This window comes from Zalophus californianus, chromosome X (assembly GCF_009762305.2).
Source record: "Zalophus californianus isolate mZalCal1 chromosome X, mZalCal1.pri.v2, whole genome shotgun sequence".
Classification (NCBI taxonomy): Eukaryota; Metazoa; Chordata; class Mammalia; order Carnivora; family Otariidae; genus Zalophus; species Zalophus californianus.
In genome coordinates this window covers 95,801,840-95,824,477 of record NC_045612.1, presented here as the reverse complement: position 1 = coordinate 95,824,477, position 22,638 = coordinate 95,801,840, and the positions used below count along the sequence as shown (strand labels likewise).

At 39.0% G+C, this 22,638-nt stretch overlaps 1 protein-coding gene across 2 annotated transcripts in view; it reads left to right on the top strand.

Moving 5' to 3' along the window:
* Nucleotides 1-3,207, top strand: part of OTC (ornithine carbamoyltransferase) — a 62,024-nt gene extending 58,817 nt beyond the window's left edge. The window contains exons 10-11 of one of the 2 annotated variants that reach the window (XR_003522618.2): nt 2,206-2,374; nt 2,699-3,207. Coding sequence is in view for 1 of the 2 variants with exons in the window: in XM_027608396.2 (XP_027464197.1) it covers nt 2,206-2,265 (60 nt within the window). In the remaining variant the exon portion in view is untranslated. Of the gene's footprint in view, nt 1-2,205 lie in introns of both variants that reach the window. The other variant, XM_027608396.2, reaches the window with a different exon arrangement.
* The last annotated feature ends 19,431 nt before the right edge of the window (nt 3,208-22,638 follow it).

The following is a 22,638-nucleotide window of genomic DNA, read 5'->3' as shown; positions in this document are numbered from 1 at the left end:
AAATACAAGATACCCAGTTAAACTGGAATTTTAGATAAACAACAAATAATTTTTTAGTACAGGTATGTCCCATGCAATATTTGGAACATACTTACAGTTTTTTAAAAAACTGCTTTCTGAAATGCCAATTTAACTGTCTGCATTTATTGATTTAACCAAATCTGGCAACTCTACTCCAAGTTGACTTTCTAAGATTTAACATTTGAAAATAAATTTGACACATGCAATGACCATTAAAAACAAAACAAAATCTGAGATGTGATCCTAGAAACCCATAAAGAAGCTAAAATATTTCACCTGGGAGATGTTCTTATCCCAGAGTTTGGCCTTCCTAGTTTCTTCTTGTCATTCAGATCTCAAATGCCATTCCTTTAACAAGGCCTTCCCTGGCCACCCACTCTTAAGAGGTTCTCCAGGCTCCTTTATCCCATTTTAAATTTTATTTTATTTAAATATTTTTTATTTATTCATTTGAGAGAGACAGAGAGAGAGAGAGCAAGCAAGAGCATGAGCGGGGTGGGGGGGGAAGGTCAGAGAGAGAAGGAGAAGCAGACTCCCTGCTGAGCAGAGTGCCTGACGTAGGGCTCAATCCCAGGAGCCCAGGATCATGACCTGAGCCAAAAGCAGACGCCCAATTGACTTAGGCACCCAGGTGCCCCTCCATTTTTTATTTTATTTTCTAACGACACTTATTACTATTTAATATTTTCTTGTTTGTTTCCTGTCCCCCTACTATAGTGAAAACTCCTTCATAAGAGCATCGATCTTGTCTATATTGTTCTTTGTTATACCCGGTATGGTGCATGACACCCTAAATATGTGCTCAAAACATTTTTGTAGCCTAATGGCGATATAGGGTATTGGTTCTAGAACACAGACTTTGGAAATCAAGTTAAAATCTGGCTCTCTGTGTGATCTTGAGCAAGTATAAGTCCAGTTTATTCATACGATAATGGATATAAAAATAGGAACAACTTCATAGGTTTATGAGGATTAAATGAAGTAAGAGTCATCTGAGCATAGTGGTTCAGGTCTTAGGGACAGGCAGATGCAGATCTATCCCCTACTATCACCACTCAGGAAAATACCTACTCCTTCCTCCTCTGGATTTTCTCTCTCTTAGCAATTCACACAAGTAGGGAAGGATATTAAGTGGTATGATGCACATAAAGCACTCAGTACAGGGCCCAACACATGGTAAACTGTTCAATAAATACATTCAATGAATACCTATGAAATATAAGACCTGCATTTCTGATACAGGCTAGGGACACATATACATTATGGTCAAAAGGAGACAGTAAGTACCTGTAAGGCAGTAAAACCACCTCCTAAGGGTGAAGTCAGAGAAACCTGAGTCCAAACCCGGTTGTGTACTATCTGTTGTTTCCAGGATTTTCCCATCTATAAATGATAATAACAGAAGTTATCTTAGAAGCTTATTGCATTAAATGAGATAATGTATAGACATTTCTCTCTAACTTACCTAGCAGCACCTAGCACAGTGCCTGGCAAATATTTCTTAAGTGACCAACACATGATAAGGCACTTAGTCTGGCACATAGTAAGCACTCAGTAAGCACTTGTGGTGGTTGTTTCTGATATTTTTACTATTGTCATTGTGAAAGTTGGGAATAGTAACAGTGCAAATTACCATTTGTGGGTGACAGCCTAATGGGAAGCTATATTCTTGGTTATAAATATTCCTTCATGAGGACCCAGATTCAGACAGACATTGTTCACTAGCCCAAATAATTTACTTTTCTTACTCTACATCGATTGATTCTAAACTTCTCTAGGTTACAAGTGACCAAACCACAGCATAACATCAGGATGAGAGGGACTATATTTCTCCAAAACCAGCCAATACCTAAGTTTCACTTATGACTGGAAAATCCAGTCATGGCTACCACCATGGTGTCTCATTTCACCTCTCTCACCTGCTAGTCCTGGAATGAGGCCTAAGTAAACATGGGGTTTCTGCATTTATTTGGGTCAGCCTGATCCCTCCTGACCTTCCTCTATCCAAATAAAAATAAATATTAATTCAGAGCTGCCCCCTTGTCATTTCCTTGGGAAAACACATTTTAATGACAGGCCTTCAAAGTGGCAACCCAGTTCCTCTTCCTTAAGTCCCTAAGCAGACTCTTGCTACTGTTTACCCATTTCTTTCTTTCTTTCTCTTTCTTTGTTGTGTCGTCCCAGGCTGTCATGGTGTCCCTGCTGACAGATTATTCACCTCAGCTTCAGAAACCAAAGTTTTGATGCAGTGATGTTTGTCAAGAGAGAAATAATGTTCTTCAGTAACTGAATGAGTCAATTTATGGAGGAAGAAGAAGAGAATCTAAGAAACAAATCCTGATACACAGTACAGGTGAATGAAATGCTAGTGCTTTGCCATTGTGGAACCTTCCTGAAGGCCTTAATTGAAGTGCAGATGTACTACAATACATGGCTTGACTTGGTTTAAACTCTCTAATGCACAATTTCTGAGTTACATTTGGGTATCATATTAATCATCATATACATTTGCTTCAACTAAACATAAAATACTGTGTTCATAATGCATAATGTCTAAGCCATTAAATGTAATCTATGCTTATTACCTTAATAAATTATCACCCGTGCTAATTTATAAGTAAACATTTACCAGCAGTCAGCTGCTGGTAGATCTGTGGGCTGTGTTCATATCCCCCAGGACCAACAAGGAAGCCAAATGATCCATCTTGCTGATGTAGTACAGTTTTCAGGCAAATGAGGTGCACAGACTATTCACTTATGGAGGTAAATGATGAAATTCTCAGAAAACAGCTATAACTGTGCCCAAACTCAAGCTTTTTTTCCAGTCATATGTGGGAAGGAGGATTTTTCAAGAGCACACATCTCTTCGCCGTAATGAACACTTAATGTCAAAAGCCTAAAGAAGCCTTTGTGAACAAGTGGCAAAACCATGGAAACCTAGCTGGGAACGTAAGATCCGTTACAGAGCGGCATTTTCGTAGGTTCAACTTCTCCAGCAGGAGCAATTTAATTTTTTCATGTTTGTGCTTATTGTGCATCTACTCACACCACATGCTGAATGTGTCTATAAATGCACTGCTTGCCACATTTTAGTCCATTCTTTCTCTACGATTTTTGTTCAGGATAATAAAAATTTGCATCACTGGATTATTATAATGTAATTAAAGCTACATGCTTTTGTGGGTGACCAAAATTTGTATTGTTGAATTATTATGATACAAATTAAACATTTTTCGTTAAAATATTAAATAACATAAGTGGAACTTTAAGAAAATAATGTATTTTGCAGAGGACAAAAAAAGTAACCATCTTTATGTTTCACCTCTACTATTAGAAGAATGTTTCCAGGCTGGTTGACAGATATTCTTTAGCAGATACCTATGACTTAAATGAGTAAGAGATGAATTACAAAATAGATTTGCAATGAACATGCAATAAAACACATTTTTAGAGGGGAAAAAGGCTGCTAATGTTGCAAGAGAAAAATCAGTTTTTCTAGTAAATATCAAAGTTGACTTTCTTGTCTATGATAATTTCTTGGGACCACTTAAGAAAGAAATAATGGAGTTTAAAAGACTTCTTTCAGTAGAGACTATAGAATGATTGAACCAGAAGGTGCCATGTAGACTGCGGAGGCTGTCCCTCCAATTACCTACGTACAAAGGACATAATCCTGAATATCCTTCCACTTTCTAAATGGTTGCCCATGGCATGGCACTTAAAAACTACCAAAAACAGAACACAATTAAAAACATATCTCTTTACTGCTTACTCTCTGAACCAAATGGAAGGTATACTTTTCTTCACTCAATCAGAAAGAACTTCTAATCATTTTCTTGTCATAATGTAGTCACTTTACCTCAAAAATCCTCAAAGTTTTCTTTTTTGTATACACACAATTTAATATCGTTCTCAACCCAAAACCATAGGAATTTATTTGCTTTCTTAACTTTTCATCTTAAGAAGACATTATTTATAATATTAGGAATAAAGAAAACAGGGAAGGAAGATTTAGCCTTAATTTTTCCAAAGCTATTTTTAATGTCCTGTTTCTTTTTATGCTTTCCTCCCTCATCACCCTTCCTATGTATCTACTTCATCAACAAAGATTAACAAAAACTCCAGCAATGACCCTTGGGTCTCTGGTGTACATAATAGATCCTATCCACTTAATATAATTAGCCAAAGAGTTCCTTTCTTCCAGGCTTTCTTCATTGCAATATTGGAAGTAAAACATCAAGTAATTACACTGCAATGATTTCAGTGTTGGAGAAGAATTAACAGTTTTTTCCCAATTATAAGTTTCTAGGAACTTTAGAAAAGTAATTCATTGTCAGATATTTCTAATGGATATTGCATTAATGATTTGCCTATAGTAAAATCCCCAGGCATATCTGCACAGATTAGCATGGCAATGCCACGTTAGACCTCCTACACAAGCAAGTGACCCTAGAACATCAGTTAAAATGGCAGGGACCCCTTGGTCCAATGCCAAAGTTTCAAGGCAAGTCTCCTCATGTGATAAAAATGAACAAAGAATACATACAGAGAAGGTATATCCAGAATATATTTTTGGGGGGCACCTTTCTGTTTCGAAATCTCTCATCAACATCTAGATTATGGAGGTGGTTAAGGCACATTTTGAGACATGGCACCACTCAGCAATTTTGTAGGATTGATGTCTTTTGATAAATATAAAGGGTTATATCAAAGAGTGGAAAACCAGTTCAGTCACAATGATCAGACTCCTACAACTGGGAACACCATATACTGATGTGAAAGTTGTGAAAGGATGCAGAAAATAAGGGATAATGCATATTCAACACCCTCTGCAAACTAGCTGGGATCCTACAAATGTAGCCACTTGACCTGATTTACCTTATAGGCTGAGTGGAGAACAGAAAGCTGGCTGGTCCAAGATTATGGGTCTGTGAGGCCAAGGGATAGAGAGGAGAGTTCATACCCAAGGCAGGCATGGATATAGATACCCAGGAATATGAACGGAGATCCAAAAAATATTGATGTAGTAGATACTGTTGGGGCCCCATCCAGATCCCTTTTAGCTAGGTTTGCCCATCCCCCAACTGCCATCAGGGTTGTCTGTTAATGGCTCACAGCTGCCCTGAAGTGCTACCCACAGCTACCAGGAAGCACTTAGCCCAGGAGATTAGACTCACCCTCATCCGCCCACCAGCAGCCCACAGTCAGTGAGTGACTGAGAGAGGGGTGTACAAAGACTTGGCTCCCTTCCCTCCAGATAGGACCGACTGTGGTAAAATTCACGCTCCAGAGGTCCCCCTGGGATCAGGCTGAAGTGAGTATCTGTTTAAGAACACATCTTTGATTAGCTTCGCCTGCTGCTTAACCTGTGCCCCTTCTCCTGAGAATGCTTTCTCAGTAGGTTACTTGCACAAGAATCCCCATCTCAGGCTCTGCTTGTAGGGAATCTGATCTAAGACAATCCCCAAATAAGAGTTTTTAGAGGTCTGTCTGTACCGTACTGCTCATCCTTCAGGGCATCAAGGGAGGAGTAGGGAGTTAAGAAGCCATTAGAAAATGGTGAAGAGCTTGTGTTTAGTAAGCAAAAACTTCTCTGGTTACCAGGATCAGCCTTTCTTAGAAGGAAGCAGAACATTATACATGACAAATATTATTTTCCTGCCACATGTACAAATTCCTAATAAGGAATTTATTAGCTGTATGGAATAGGAGACCAATTCATTTTCCCCACAGAAGAGTAGAGCTGAGTTAACTGACACAGTATTTCTGGTTTATTTCTGTAATATTTTAGTATCTTAATAGACTTAGTTGGCCTGCCCTTTGTGTTTGTTTCTTGACTTCCCCCAAAGCTTCTTATTCAGCAGGTCTGGATTGGGGCCTGAGAATCTGTGTTTTTAACAAGTTCCCAGAAATGCTGATGCTGCTGATCCAGGGACCACACTTTGAGAATCATTGGTCTGAGGCAATTCTAGAGACTTAGTTGAAGTATTTTTATCCCCACATCCGTAAAGCATTTGATACAACCCAGATCTTCTATTAATCTGTCTTTGGAGCTACTGAGGCCCTGATTTCGTATCTCCTCTGCTATATAACAGCTATCTCTCTGCTCTCCTTATCTGTAAAATGGGAATAATAATGCCCACCTCATAGTATGTTGGGAGGATTAAATGAAGTAACATATATAAGAGTATTTGGCTTAGAGCAGGTGCTAAATAAATACTAGCCTCTTTTTATTTGATCTTTTATTTCTAGGACTTTATGTTTTTCTTTGGCCCTTCATAACAAAATTATATTCCACCATCAGAAATATATTGAGTAGAATAGTTGGTGTCCAAAAAAAAAAAAAAAAAATGGAAGGAATGAGCTTGCCTTCTTAAGTTGGCAGAACCCAGATGAGGCTTCAGTTGAGCTATGTCTCTCTAGGAACTGGTTTGTGAATGTTACCCAGGTGAGCGACCTGGCTCTTTGCCAAGTCAAATCATTGATGCCAACAAGTTCAAAAATCTAACCAAAGTGACTAAACTCTTTGCTTAGGAAAACATGATGGGAATGTACATTTATGTGAACTAAACTAGAGACATTTGGCAATTGTTGGACTTGGGGTCTAGCTGATAAAAGGAGAAAGGGATTAGAAAGAACTCATCAAGATTTATCTATCTCTGAGGCTAGAACTCCTCAAAGAAAGAAGTTTTAAAACTGTTAAGGCAGCAGTTCTTGAACATTTTGGTCTAGGACCTCTTTACACTCTCATAAATTACAAAGATCTCAAAGAGCCTTTGTTTATGTGGGATATATGTACTCATATACACAGTAGAAATTAAGACAGAAATGTTAGAAATAATTATTTATCGATTCATTTAAAAATATCAATAGTAAACCCATTACGGGTTAACATAAATATTTTTATAAAAAGTAACTCTGTTTTCCAAAACGAAGTTAACGAATAAAATAGTTGACACTGTGTTATACTTCTGACATGTCTTTGGTGCCCACCTTAATAGAAGACAGCTGAATTCTCATATCTATTTTCTGCATTCCATCTGTGGTGCTATGTTGGTTTGAAGTATAGGAAGAACATCCAGCCTCACACAGATAAGTAGTTGGAAAGGGAGGGCTATTTTAATAGCATTTTCAAATAATCATGGATATTCTTTGATGTTACACTGAAACTCCTCAAGTGATAACTCCTTGAAGATTAATTGCAATTTGGAATCTGAAACCGCATCAATGAACTTTTTTCTACACTGTTACATTAAGCCTCATGCCTGTCTTGCACTTTGAATAATTTTTTACCCATGTGTGATTCCACATTGGTCATTTGGAAAATATTAGTTCACTGAATTATACAGATCTTCCCAAATGATGGCATATTACATTACATAAAATTTTTAAAAATCACATTTGTTAATATCACCACTGGTATGGTCTGAATGTGTCCCCCCAAATTTCATATATTGAAATCCTAACCCCCAAAGATTATGGTATTGAGAGGTGCAGCCTTTGGGAGGTGTTTAAGTCATGAGGGTTCTCCATTCATGAATGGAATTAGTGTCTTATAAAAAGAGACCCCACAGAGCTCCCTAGCCCTTTCTACCATTAGGGCACAGCTAGAAGTCAGCTGTTTATGAATTGGGAAGTGGGCCCTCACGAGACATTGAATCTGCCAGCACCTTCATCTTGTACTTCCCAACCTCCAGGATTGTGAGAAGTAAATACCTGCTTATAAGCTACCCAGCGCGTAGTGGTTTGTTACAGCAGCCCAAATGGACTAAGATAACCACCTCTCTCATTAGAAAAATCTTTAAGTATTGCAAAGCAGATACAAGTTTTACACAAATCTAATTTTCTCTTGGAAGCTCAAATTTTATCTTCGGCAATAAATGCTGTCAGTTTGTCTCCTTGAAGTGACAGGTTTACCTCGTTCATTTTCTAGATATCTGCCAAATACCAAGACCTAATGACCATAGTTTGTCAGTTGTTTTTTTCCTAATTAAAACTGGTGTACCATGCAAAAGGCAGCTAGTTCAACACACAACACAAGGAATTGCACAGGTGCTTTTCTTCAAGACAATTACAATATTTTGTAATGCTTATGTCTCATGTCATTACACAGAATATTAAAGAGATGTGTATTCAAGGGTTGAAATTTAATATTAATGATATTTACCGCTTCATCAAGGATATTCATAAGTGAGTCTGGCTTTTAAGAACACTGCCTGAATGTGCTAGTGAAGAATAAAATGACTTTTGGTCCTACTGCTTTGATTTGTGCTAAGGTGTCAGCAATTTTACCCACCATTCCTTTTGTACCATCCATTGATGCTGCTGGTACGGAGACCAACCACTGTGAAGCGAGGTCCTATACTGCCTCCAGGGATCCAAGGGAGGCCATGTGGGAAGAACTCTGGAACACTCAAACCTGATTAAATCACAGCAGCTGACGGTACTCTGATTTTATCTGTAATTAGTAGCATCCCTAAAAAGATTCTGGTGGAAAATAAAAAGTTTATGACTCACTTCTATAAAGCAAGTCTTGGCTGCACTAACTATGGATAAAATCCACATTGAAAAATTTTTTTATTCATCCCGTGCATACCAAGTCATCTATTGTTTTGAGTGCCAGCTTTGTGCCACACACTGGGTTGAGCACTGGAGATGAGTAATTGACAAGAAGGACACGGTCCCTGCCCACATGGTGCTTATCGTCTAGCAGGAGACACAGAAAACCAACCGCGTGTAAATAGATATTGTGATAGAGCTAAAGGAAACAAATGGGATGCTCTAATAGGGAACAAAGGTATGAAAGGATGGATACACATTTGAATCAGTTCTCAAGCTTTGGTGAGTATGAGAATGACCTGGAGAGCTAAGAGAGAATACAGAGGCCCTGATTTATTCAAGTAGGGAGGGCCTGGGCCTCTGTAGTTTGACCAAGTGATTTTCTAAATTTGACCAGTGCTGCTTTAAATACAGTGCCGAGAGCAAGCCTCTCAGAGAAAGTCATCTTAAAACTGAGCCCTGACTGGTGAGAATAATTGGGGGGGGGGGGGAGGGGTGGCGTGGCGGTGCCCAAGCTTTTCACTGGATTTGGGTCAGATTTGTCTGAGGAGATGCCAATTCTTCTACAGTTGTAGGTTGAACTTTAGGGCTGGTAAGTTCATTTATTGCTTAAGTGAGCCCATTCTGTTTCGTATTACAAAAACATTTTGTCACTTTAGTGAACTATAAGTTTCTATAACGGTTTAATGAGCAGAAGTGGTTACACTAGACATTTGGTATTTACAATCCTTGTCATAAAACATCTCTCTGAAGATCTTATCCCATTAACAAGAGACACAGCACATATCTTTATTTTTAAAAATTTATGCCCCTATGGGCTACTTTCCAACAGTGACTTTTTACATGGTCACTGGAATGCAAATGTCCTCCGACTTCTTTTTGTTATCTTCCTGAGACTTGTACAAAGTGTCATCATGACACTTTGAATTAATTCTCAAAGTGCTTATGCTAATAAGATTATCTCCCCTCAAGGCTTTTCATTAAATATAATTGTAAAAATTACATTTCTTTAACTAAAATCAGTAAAAGAAATTAAGGTATTTAATTTCTGATCCTCATATAATTAAGTGAAAAATGGAGGATAAGAGTATTCCAGCTAGAGGGAATAGTATACAGGTTCGGCCCTGAGGAGAAAAAGGGCTTGGCTTCTTCAAAGAACTGGAAGAAGATGGTTATAGCTAGAATGTAAAGAGCAAGGGAGAGAGGAGCACAAGAACAAGCCTGGGAAGCTCAGCAGGAGTGAGCCCATGTAGGCCTTTGAGGCCAACACAAGGATTTTGGTTTTTATTCTAAATGTAATGAGAAGCCAATGGTAGGACATATCCATTATGAGTGTTCCTCTTCCACAAGTAAAAGCTCAGAACAGCGGAACCTCATGGATGTAAACATCTGTTTCTCTGACCTAACAAAGTCCAAGTTCTTTGATAATTAAATTATTAATCCTTTAATTGCCATTTAGAAGAAGCTATACATATTTAAGTAAGAGTGGACAGTTATTCTCAGTAATAAAATGCAGGGTTCATTCCTTCCTCTGAAAATGACTTCTCTGATCCCTGAGGTGACCATTTCCCCCCTCATCCCACTTCAATTTGGGCCATAGACTTGCCTTTCAGTTTCCAGGAATCATTTCCAGTGGCTTTTCTAAGGGCCTTTGGAATTGTAAATCTGTTCTTTCTAGAGGTCTGCTTCCAAAGAACCAAGAATACCATAATAAGTAGTCAGTAAAATAAACCCACATCAAAACCCTGTGCATCTAGCCGGGTAAAATCAGGCCAAGCTCTCTAAGAGGTTCTGAGAGCACTGACATGGCTTTTTCTTGCCAGGTAATAGCCCAGTTAGTCCTACTTAAAAGTGGAGAATCTCTACCAGAATGGCTAAAATTTAAAGGAATTACAATACCTATTGTCTGTGAGGCTAGGATAGGATAAGGAATAACTAAAACTCTCACACCTTGCTGATGGGAAGGCGAACTGGTGCAACCACATTACAGAACTATATGACAAATATCTAACAAAGCCGAACATACATATGTCCCATGACCCAGCAATTTCACTTTTGGATATGCACTCAAGAGAAATGAGTGTTCATGTCCATCAAAAGACATGTTCAAGAATCTGTAGCAGCTTTTTTCATAAGAGCCCCAAACTGGCAACAACCCTAATACCCATCAATAGTAAAATGGGTCAGTAAATGATAGTATATTCATGCAATGTAATACTACATAGCGATGAAAATAAGTGAAACATAGATGAAACTCATGGACATAATGCAGAGTCAACCCAGGCACAAAGGAGCTCATAAAATTAAAGGATAGGCAAAGTTAATATATGGTTATAGAAGTCAGAAGAGTGGTTACTTTTACATGAATGGGTCCTGACTGGCAAGGAGCACGAGGGAGCCTTGGGGGTTTTCAAAATGATCTATATTTTGATCTGATTGGTGGTTACATAGGTGTATGTAACCTATGTACTGAACTGAACCATTCTTTTAAAATTTGTACACTTTGAAGTATATAAACTTTATCTCAATTACAATTAAAAATAAATAAACAAATGTATTTATATTTTTGAACACTAAAAAAGGTAGGGGGATCCAAAGCAGAGCAATTAAATGAGTTGCCCAAGGTCATCTTTTGTCTGGATTTGTATATATATTCCACTGCATTGCTTCAACTACACTGCTTACCAAAGTGGAATTACATTTTGAAAACATTTGATTTGATTACAGAAATTGGGCATCTTCTTTATTAGAATGAAAGTCTGAATCTTCTGCAATTGGTAGATTCACCAATTTTCTGCTCTTCCAAACTATGAAACGAGAGAGATTCAAGATTGAAAAGCCCCTTGCTGTTTCCCAATCCCAGTGCTAAAACTATCCCCAGAATGAGACTATTTTGGCTGGGATCCTTACTGGCTACCCATCCAACATATTCAGATTATCTATAATGTATTTAGTACTGTACGTTATATTAAGAGGATATAGGCTCCTCCCTTTTTAATGAAGAGGCTATAATACATCCTTAAGAAAATTACAGTGTCTTTTGAAGATGTGTTGCTTATCTTTCTAATTCACTTTTAAGTAGCAAACCTACAGTCACTGAAAAGATCCTGATGGGACAGTGAAAAGAAGGGGCACAGGCACCCCCAATGTTCATAGCAGCAATGTCCACAATAGCCAAACTGTGGAAAGAGCCGAGATGCCCTTCAACAGACGAATGGATAAAGAAGATGTGGTCCATATATACAATGGAATATTACTCAGCCATCAGAAAGGATGAATACCTACCATTTGCATCAACATGGATGGAACTGGAGGGGATTATGCTAAGTGAAATAAGTCAAGCAGAGAAAGGCAATTATCATATGGTTTCATTCCTATGTGGAACATAGAGAGTAGCGCAAAGAACCATAGGGAAAGTGAGGGAAAACTGGGAAGAAATCAGAGAGGGAGACAAACCATGAGAGACTCTGGACTCTGGGAAACAAACAGGGTTACAGAAGGGAGGGGGTGGGGGGATGATGGGCATTAAGGAGGGCACGTGTTGTGATGAGCACTGGGTGTTATCTGCAACTAATGAATCCTTGAACACTATATCAAAACCTAATGATGTACTATATGTTGTCTAATTAAACATAATTAAAAAAGAATCCTGATAGGACAGAAAAAAAAAAGGCCTACAGAAGTCTCTTGTTAAATGAGATCAGCAATAAATTCTGTAAATGGGTGTTCTTAACCAACCATGTGGTCCAACGAATGGACTTGAAGTGGTCCATGAACCCCACAAAATTACACACATTTTTCTATGCGTATATGAGTATTTTTCTGTGAAGGGTAACAAAACTTTTGTGGTAGCCATGAAAATGGACCTCTCAAATCCACTGCAAGGACCATAAGTGACTGATGGTCCCAGCTGCTGTACTCTGAAATCCATCACTGTGTTGATGCCAAGGCCATGCTTCCCACAGCCTGCTCCAAGCCAATGATGCGGGACTTCTCTGATGGCACCTCTGGCTCAAGGACTCCCTGACAGCTTTGCAGAATGCCTTCAGAACTGCACTGCAGTCTAAGACCCAACCTTCCTCCCTTCTCTCCCTTTTACCCAGAGTCAGATCTGCTTTGAGGGTTCCAGCCCCCCTGGTTCCCTCCCTATTTCCTTTCACAGTCACAGTCCCCAGTAAATCTCTTATATGGTTAGTTCCATTGTGGCATCTACTTCTCATGAGGCCTGGACTACATAAGCAGTACCAGGAGTCTGAGAATATAGGCACTAAGATATACAATTAAAACTTGGTCATTCACTGCCCTCAGGTGAATACGATACTGTCCTGGTTGGTAGGTGGGGCACAGACTGTCCCTGGCACAAAGTAGTGACTTAATTGCTAAAGATTTCACAGGTGGTTATCCCAGTGGAGGAGTCCAGGGGTCACGGGCATGCTGGAATACTCTTTACAAAGTAAAAAACAGTGCTGTATCTTATATCCCCTACCACAGAGAAGCACAGCATCTGGGAGGCCTCTGTGGGTTCTGGAGATAGCACATTACACTCCTAGGAATATTCCTCTGACATGGAAGACTGACAGCTTTCAGTAGCGTCCAGAGCAGGAAAAGGTTCTGCGGCAGGATCCAGGTTTTTGTAACACCATACGGTCTGTTGGATTGTACAGCCCAAGTGGAAAGACTTTATGGTGTTACAAATATCAGTGGTGGAAAACGATATGGTATGGAACTTATGGCAAGCCCCAGCAGGGGAAAAGCAATGCAGGCCCTGGGAATCAGAAGCAAGGGCCATCCACAGCAGAAAATGATATGCCTTTTGAGAAACGAGTCCTGATATGTTACTGGGCCCCAGAAGAGACAAAATGTTTGACTACAGGTACCAAGTGACCGTGCAGCTGGAGCTACCCATTGAGCTGAGTTTTTTTCTGAACTGTCAAGTTATAAAGTCAGATAGGCCTAGCATCAGTCCTTAATAACATGGAAATGGTACATCCTGGATGGGACCTGGGCAAGGTGAGGGGAAACAAGTAAACTGCATGAGCAGGCATCCCAGATACCCATGTCACCCATAAGAGTCGTACCAGTGCCCCACCAAGGCTTGAACCTATAGCTATATGGGGGAGGGTTCTCATATGACCAGCTGAAGGAAGAGAATAAAGCTCTTGCTTGGTTTATAGGTAGTTTGGTTCAGTGTGTGAGTGAAAGCTGAAAATGGATGGCGGCTATATTACACTATGTTTAGGAGTATCCCTGAATAATAATGAGAGGAAAAATTTTCCCAATGGGTGGAAAATAAATAGTGCATCTGGTCATCCACTTTGTGTGGAAGGAATGATGGTCTGAGATAAGAATATTTAGATTCACGGGCAGTGGCCAATGGCCTGGGAGGAAAGACTCAAAGATCAGATACAAGAAGTTCTGGGGTAGAGCAATGTGGATAGAAATATAGGAGTGGGTACAAAATGTGAAGATATTTACTTCACATGTAAATGTCCACCAGAAAGCATACACCACAGAAGAGGCACCAAACAACCAAGGAGACAAAACGACTCAGCTAGTTGACATCAGCTAGCCTCTGTCATCAGCCACTTCAGAATTGGCATGATAGGCATATTTATGAAGTGGCCATGGTGACCAAGATACAGGCCAATAACATGGATTCCCACTTCTCAAAGCTGATCTAGTTACTGCTGCCTCTGAATGTCCAACCTGTTGGCAACAGAGATCCATACTGAACTCCCAGGTATGGCACTTCCCTTGGTCATTTGGTGTTAAGTCAACCCATCCCGGAAGGGTGGGTATGGTTTCATCTTTCCTGCTTGTAGAGCCTCAGTCAGTAGCACTATCCAAGGGATTATGGAAGGCCTGATCCACAAGCATGCAACATAGCATCTGACCAGGGGGCTCATTTTACAGCAAAGGTGGGGTGGAAGTGAGCCCATGACCATGGGATCCACTGGTCATATCATGCACCATATTATCCAGAAGCAGCCAGCCTCATAGAACACTGGAATGGTTTTGAAATGAGTAACTAAAGTGCCAGTTTTGAGGCAACACTCTAAAAGAAGGGGGACCTTCAGGACACAGTGTATATATTAAATCAGAGACCTCTATCTGGTGCTGTGTCCCCAGTAGGAAGAATACATGGATCCAGTGGCACCTGGGTGGCACAGTTGGTTAAGCGTCTGACTCTTGGTTTTGGCTCAGGTTGTGATCTCAGGATGGTGAGATCAAGCCCTGTGTCAGACTCCACACTTAGCACACAGAATCTACTTAGAGTTTCTCTCTTCTTTTCCCTCTGCCTCTCCCCCACTCTCTAAAAATTAAAAAAAAATTAATAATAATAAAAAAGAATACATGGATCCAGAGGCTAAGGGGTGGAAGTACCACTGGAGGGCTCTGCTTCTAGTCCCATCAACTCTGGGCATGACAGGGTTGGTGGTCATGGTCTTCAAAGAGGACACACTCTTGCCAGAGGACGCAGAAAGGGTTCCACTAAACTTTAAGCTATGGCTACTACCAGGAAACTTTGGATTTCTTGTGTCCAAGGATCAGAAGGCAAGAAGAGGAGTCACAGTCATGGCAAGAGTAACTGACACTGATTATCAGGAGGAAGTAGGGCTGCTTTTATGTAATAACAGTAGGGAGGAATATGTGTGCTACCCAAGTGATACACTTGGGCACCTCTTGGTATGCTCTTACCCAATTATAACTATGAATGGGCAAGTGTAGCAATTCTAGCTTCAGAAGAGTATGATTCCCAAAGGCTTAGATATCTCAGGAATGAATGTTTTGATTATACCATCAGGTAAAGCCAGTAAGACCTACAGAGATGATAACTGAGGGTGAGAGAAATTGAAAATGGATAGTAGAGGAGAGAGATGATGAATTCTAATATGCAGCTCCAAGACCAACTGCAGCAACGGGGGTTACAATTTGCCCCACTAAGCCTCCTTTTCTGAGATTTCCCCTCAGGAAAAGAGGTCCGTGGTGGAGGATCTGTTCTCTGAATTTGTGTGAGGTAGTTCTGTGCAGCACAAGAAGTAGACAGGCAGCCACGAGAATGCCCTTTTTAGACCTCTGACTGTAAGGAGTGAAAGTGACCCACAGCCCATTGGCTCCCAGCCAGTGAGTGAGTATGGTAGGAATACTAAGGCAGGCATGTTCCTGGCAGATGTAGGATTCCTATGACAGGCCAACTTCGGCTCAAGGACTCCTGAAGAACCTTGCTGAACTGTCTGAAAACTGCACTGAAGTCTAAGACACTTCCACCTAACTTTCCTTCCCTTCCTTTCTCTTCTACAGGGAGTCAGATCAGATATCCTCAGTCTGACAGCTCTCCTAGCCTCCCCTGTTCTGCCCTCCCCCCTCATATTCCCTCATGAACCTCTCTCTCAGTGAATCTCCTGCACAACTAATCCCATCTTAGAGGACTTGACTCAACACAGCTTTCATCAGATACTCAAAAGTTCTGTGACCTAAAAAAGGGTATGACCCATATGCCAGATGCTGAGTTTGCATTCTTGCCTTGGAAGAACTAGGAACAGAAATTTGAAGAGTCCCTGACTCAGATCAATGGTCTCATTCTTGCTATGTCAAGGTGAATAGGATTGTGCTGATGCATCTGGGAAGATGAGTCAACACTGGGAATAAGTTTAGGCCCAACAGTGATTTCTCTTCTCTCTGGCCAGGCAGGTCACCCTTCCAACGGAGTCAGCCTTATTATATAAACTGTGGGGATTCAGTAGAATGTCACAAAAGCAGTTAAGTTAGAGAAATAGTCTGCTTTAAATTTACTTATTAAAATAATATATTAAAGAGAATAAAAATCCTTCCCAAATCATCCAAGTTGCAATGCTATCAGTCACTCTAAGAACTTGAAATATACCACAAACACAATGACTTTCTCCATCCTGAAAAATGCAGTGATGAGGGAAGATGATTGCAAGCCATTTCTGGAGAAAATTAAATACATACATTTTAGGTTTTAGACAGTCAGCTTTTTTTTTTTTTTTTTTTTTTTTTTTTTTATAAAATGTGCACTCTCCAATCACACTTGAGCTTTCTCCATGACATTAATTGTGTTTTGCTGTCAGGGAGGGGGACAATATCTACCTAATGGATCTATTCCCCATGGCGGGGAGTTTCAGAGGCTGGCATCCTCCTCTTCTCTTACTAATGACAAGACTGATTCAGAGTACTCTTCCCCGACCCATTTACTCATGGGTATGTTATCAAGAATAATCTTAAGCTTTCTCTTTCACAGCATAATAAAAAACAAATGGACTCAAGCAAAATTTGTACTCTGTCTGCTTTCTGTCCCACTCTTGTCCTGGTAAAATTGCGTGGGTATTTGCTCCTCAAAACAGCAAAATAAAAACCTTTTTTTAAAATTTCAATGTCTGAAATCTCTTCAAGATGTCAGCCCAACTTAAAGTAGCCGAGGGTATGACTCATGTAGGGTAATGTGAGGGGAGAGGAGAGGTTGAAGTTGGGATCCAGGGATATATGTGAAGTGAAGCCTTTTTCAAAGCAGGAAAAGTCCCAAATGACCTTTCCTCAAGAGTGATGTCTCTGGGGGAGCATCCTGGTGGTCACAGCAGGATATTAGGATGAAGAGACTGCTGGACTATCAGTGGATTGATTTGGTCTCTTCCTCATTCTTACATCCATAGCTGATCTAGTTGCCAAAGTCATCTGGGCATTCTCTTAGGGACAAAAAAAAAAAAAAAAATACTGGAGGTACATTCCAGCTCTGCGATTTAATCAGGAGACCCAATTCACCAAGGGACTCTAGTGGAAGCATTTAGTTTCTTGCACCTAAATTCATCCATTTGTAGAACTAAGATAATGTTACTTATCTCTTCTTCATTCCATATGTTCTTATGAAGAGGAAAAATACCTTGATTTTAATTTAATCAGGTTATAATGGCCAAAATAAAATGTCAAACGTGAGTCACAGGAATCTTTCAACATTAACCATGTTGGTTTTGTATTCATCAAAAGAAAACTTAGCATCCCTTTCAAAATGCCAATAGTATTTTTCACAGAATTAGAATAATCCTAAAATTTGTAGAAACCACAAAAGACCCCAAATAGCCAAAGCAATCTTAAGAAAGAAGAATAAAACTGAAGGTATCACAATCCTAGATTTAAAACTATATTATAAGGCTGTAGTAACCAAAACTGCATGATACTGGCACAAAAATAGATGCATAGATCAATGGAACAGGATAGAGAACCCAGAAACAAACTCACACTTGTATTGTCAATTAATCTGTGACAAAAGAGGTAAGAATATACAATGGGGGAAAAGACAGGCTCTTCAGTAAAGGGTGTTAGGAAAACTGGACAGCTACATGCAAAAGATGAAAACTAGACCATTCTCTTACAACATACACAGAAATAAACTCAAAATGAATTAAAGATCTAAATGTGAGACCTGAAACCATAAAACTCCTAAAAGAAAATGTAGGCGGTGGTCTCTTTGATATCAGCCTTAACGACATTTTTCTAGTTATGTCTCTTCAAGCAAGGGAACAAAAGCAAACATAAACTATTGGGACTACACCAAAATAAAAAGCTTTTGCACAGCAAAGGAACCATCAACAAAACAAAAAGGCAACCTACTGAATAGGAGAAGACATTTGCAAATGATATATCTGTTAAGGCATTAATATCCAAAATATATAAAGAGCTCATACAATTCAACACCAAAAAAACCTAATGATCTAAGTTCAAAATGAGCAGAGGACCTGAATAGATATTTTTCCAAAGACATACAGATGGCTGACAGACATATGAAAAGATGCTCAGCCTCACTAATCATCAGGGAAATGCAAATCAAAACCACAATGAGCTATGACCTCATACCTGTCAAAATGGCTAGTACCAAAAGACAAAAAATAACAAGTGTTGGCAAGGATAAAGGAGAATGGGAAAACTGTGCACTGTTGGTGGGAATGTAAATTGGTGCAGCCACTAAGGAAAACAGTACGGAGTTTCCCCCAAAACTCAGAAATACAAATACCATACTATCCAGTAATTCCACTGCTGCGTATTTATGCAAAGAAAACAAAAACACTAATTCAAAAAGATATCTGTACTCCTATGTTCATTGCAGCGCTATTTATAATAGCCAAGATATGGAAGTAAGCTAAGTGTCCGCTGATAGATAAATTAATAAAGCAGCTGTGGTGTATACACAGACACACAGACACACACACACACACACACACACACACACACACACACACACACACACACACTGGAATATCACTCAGTCATAAAAGAGAATGAAATCTTGCCGTTTATGACAACATGAATGGACCCATTATGCTAAGTGAAATAAGTCAGACAGAGAAAGACAAATACCATATGATTTTACCACTTAGATTTATGTGGACTCATAAATACAGAGAACACACTGGTAGTTGCCAGAGGGGAACAGGGTAGGGGGAATGGGCAAAATAGGTGAAGGGGATTAAGAGGTACAAATTTCCAGTTATAAAATAAATAATCAAAATAAATAAATAACTACAAGGAGGAAAAGTACAAAAAAAAAGAGAACATAAAACATGGTAGCTCTGACAGACTCAAAAGATGCAGCTTGAAACATTCTTTGAGACCCTTGAGGGGGGAAAGGGACAAAATAAAATGTTACTAGTTAATTATTACTAGTTTACACAAACAATGTTTGTGTTATAAAACTGTTCCCCACACGGTGTTGTTCTCAAAAGAGCATATTTCATGCAACTCATGGTAAATTCTAAATAGGTTAAATAATTTCAACAACTCCGTGAAGGGAAACACATAGTCCTCAGCAATAAGTCTTAAAATTCCCCTTTGTATTCCTTGCCCATACACTCCCATCACACACCACAGGTGCTCCCTTTTCTCTCTCCTTCCAACCAACATTTCGACATTAGCAACCAATGTTTACATGGATGACTAGTCCACATCTAGCAACTCATGATTCCACAAAACTCTTATCTACACACTCTGCTTCATCATTTTTTTCTGACTACAGCACAGAAGCTCTCATACCAATTTGTCATCAGAAGTCCTTCCTTGGAAGACAGAAAAAGGAATGAACAAGAAAAGAGTTCATTTTAAAAAGGCATGGGGGAGGATAATGGCCATAAACTCTCAAATGTCAAGAATTTTTACTCCACTTCACTATAATCTGGCTTGAACCTACCACATTACATATTTAGAAATATTAAAATATTTCCTGCATGGTTTTTACTATTAGCATATAAAGAGTAATGGTTCTCATTGGAGGGAGAAACAAGCCATTTAACATGGAAATAACAATAGCCTCTGTCTCTAGTTGGCCAGCTGCAGCTACACTAGTAACTGAGGTGAATGTTTTCCGAAGTTTCATTCACTAAGAATTGTTCATAATGATGTCTAGGAGAGGAGTTTTTCCTTCTAAATGTCACAAGCACCTTTCAAAACAAAAAAAAGAGAGAGAAAAATTACATATATATGTATATATATATGTATATATATATATAGAGAGAGAGAGAGATTATCAAATAAAAAAGTTTTAATAATAGTTGGTATACATTAAATAACTTCTTTGGACATGGCGTGCATGTGCATGCATGTGTGTGTGTGCATGTGTGTGTGTAGCATAATTGGCTATTTCAGATAGGTAGGTCAAGTTTGCAGAAAATATGTTCATGTGCTAGAAACTAGTTCTTATTTTAGAGCACATATTGTATTCTACACCTTGTATTATTATTATTTGTTAGCAGATTTGGCTCCATTAGCTCATAAATCTCTTAAATTTAACGGCAGTATCTTTTTTTTCTTTGTATTCTCTAAAGCAGTGCTACACAAATGATAAAGGGAACAATCCAACAAAAAGACATAATAATTATAAATATATGCACCCAACATGGGCACACTCAAATACATAAAGCAACTATTAACAGACATAAAGGAAGAAATTAATAGTAATACAATAATGCTATGGGACTTTAACACCATATTTACATTAATGGGTAGATCTTCCAAACAGAAAATTAACAATAGTGGAATTAATGATCAACTGGACCAGATGGATCTAATAGATATATTCAGAACATTACATCCAACAGCAGTGGAATACACATTCTTTTAAAGTACACGTGGAACATTGTCCAGAACAGATCACATGTTAGGCCACAAAACAAGTCTCAACAAATTCAAAAAGACTGAAATCATATCATGTGTCTTTACCAATCACAATGGTATAAAACTAGAAATCAATTGTAAGAAAAAAATCTGAATAGGACATAAATGCATGGGGGTTAAATAAACAATGAATAGGTCAACCAAGAAATCAAAGAGAAAATAAAAAAATACTTGGAGACAAATAAAAATGAAAACCCAAAGGTCCTAAATCTTTGGGATACAGCAAAAGCTGTTCTAAGATGGAAGATTATAGCAATACAGGCCTACCTCAGGAAGGAAGAAGAATCTCAAAATAAGAGCCTAACCTTACACCTAAAGAAGCTAGAAAAAGAAGAACAAACAAAGCACAAAGCCAATAGAAGGAGGGAAATAAAAATCAGAGCAGAAATAAATGAAATAGAGACTTAAAAACAATAAATCAATGAAACCAGAAACTGGTTCTTTGAAAGATTAACAAAATTGATAATCCATTAGCCAGACTCATAAGAAAAAAAGAGACAGAGACTCAAAATCAGAAATTAAAGAGGAGAAGTAACAACCAACACTACAGAAATACGAAGGATTATTATGAAATAAAAATCTATAATTATTTGTAATCTCTGAGAGATATCTGCAATCTTTCTACAAAGAATATTATGAAAAACTATATGCCCTTGCTTCGCTTGCCTTTGACGATGTTTCTAGGAAGAAGTTGCTGCGGCTGAGGTCGAAGAGGTTGCTGCCTATGTTCTAGTTTAGGATTTTGAAGGACTCCTGTCTCACATTTAGGTCTTTCAACCATTTTGAGTCTATTTTTATGTGTGGTGTAAGGAAATGGTCCAGTTTCATTCTTCTGCATGTGGCTGTCCAATTTTCCCAACACCATTTGTTGAAGAGATTGTCTTTGTTCAAGGGCAAAAATGAACTATTGGGACTTCATCAAGATAAGAAGCTTTTGCACAGCAAAAGAAACAGTCAACAAAACCAAAAGACAACTGACAGAATGGGAGAAGATATTTGCAAATGATATACCAGATAAAGGGCAAGTATCCAAAATCTATAAAGAACTTATTAAACTCAACACCCAAAGAACAAATGATCCAATCAAGAAATGGGCAGAAGACATGAACAGACATTTTTCCAAAGAAGACATCCAAATGGCCAACAGACACATGAAAAAGTGCTCAACATCGCTTAGCATCAGGGAAATCCAAATCAAAACCTGAGATACCACCTCATACCAGTCAGAATGGCTAAAATTAATAAGTCAGGAAACGACAAATGTTGGTGGGGAGGCAGAGAAAGGGGAACCGTCCTACACTGTTGGTGGGAATGCAAGCTGGTGCAGCCACTCTGGAAAACAGCACGGAGGTTCCTCAAAAAGTTGAAAATAGAACTACCCTATGACCCAGCAATTGCACTACTGGGTATTTACCCCAAAGATACAAATGTAGGGATCCGAAGGGGTACGTGCACCCCAATGTTTATAGCAGCAATGTCCACAATAGCCAAACTGTGGAAAGAGCCAAGATGTCCATCGGCAGATGAATGGATAAAGAAGATGTGGTATATATATATGCAATGGAATATTATGCAGCCATCAAAAGGAATGAACTCTTGCCATTTGCAACGATGTGGATGGAACCGGAGGGTATTATGCTGAGCGAAATAAGTCAATCAGAGAAAGACATGTATCATATGATCTCACTGATATGAGGAATTCTTAATCTCAGGAAACAAACTGAGGGTTGCTGGAGACGTGGGGGGGTGGGAGGGATGGGGTGGCTGGGTGATAGACACTGGAGAGGGTATGTGCTATGGTGAGCGCTGTGAATTGTGTAAGACTGTTGAATCACAGACCTGTACCTCTGAAACAAATAATACATTATATGTTAAAAA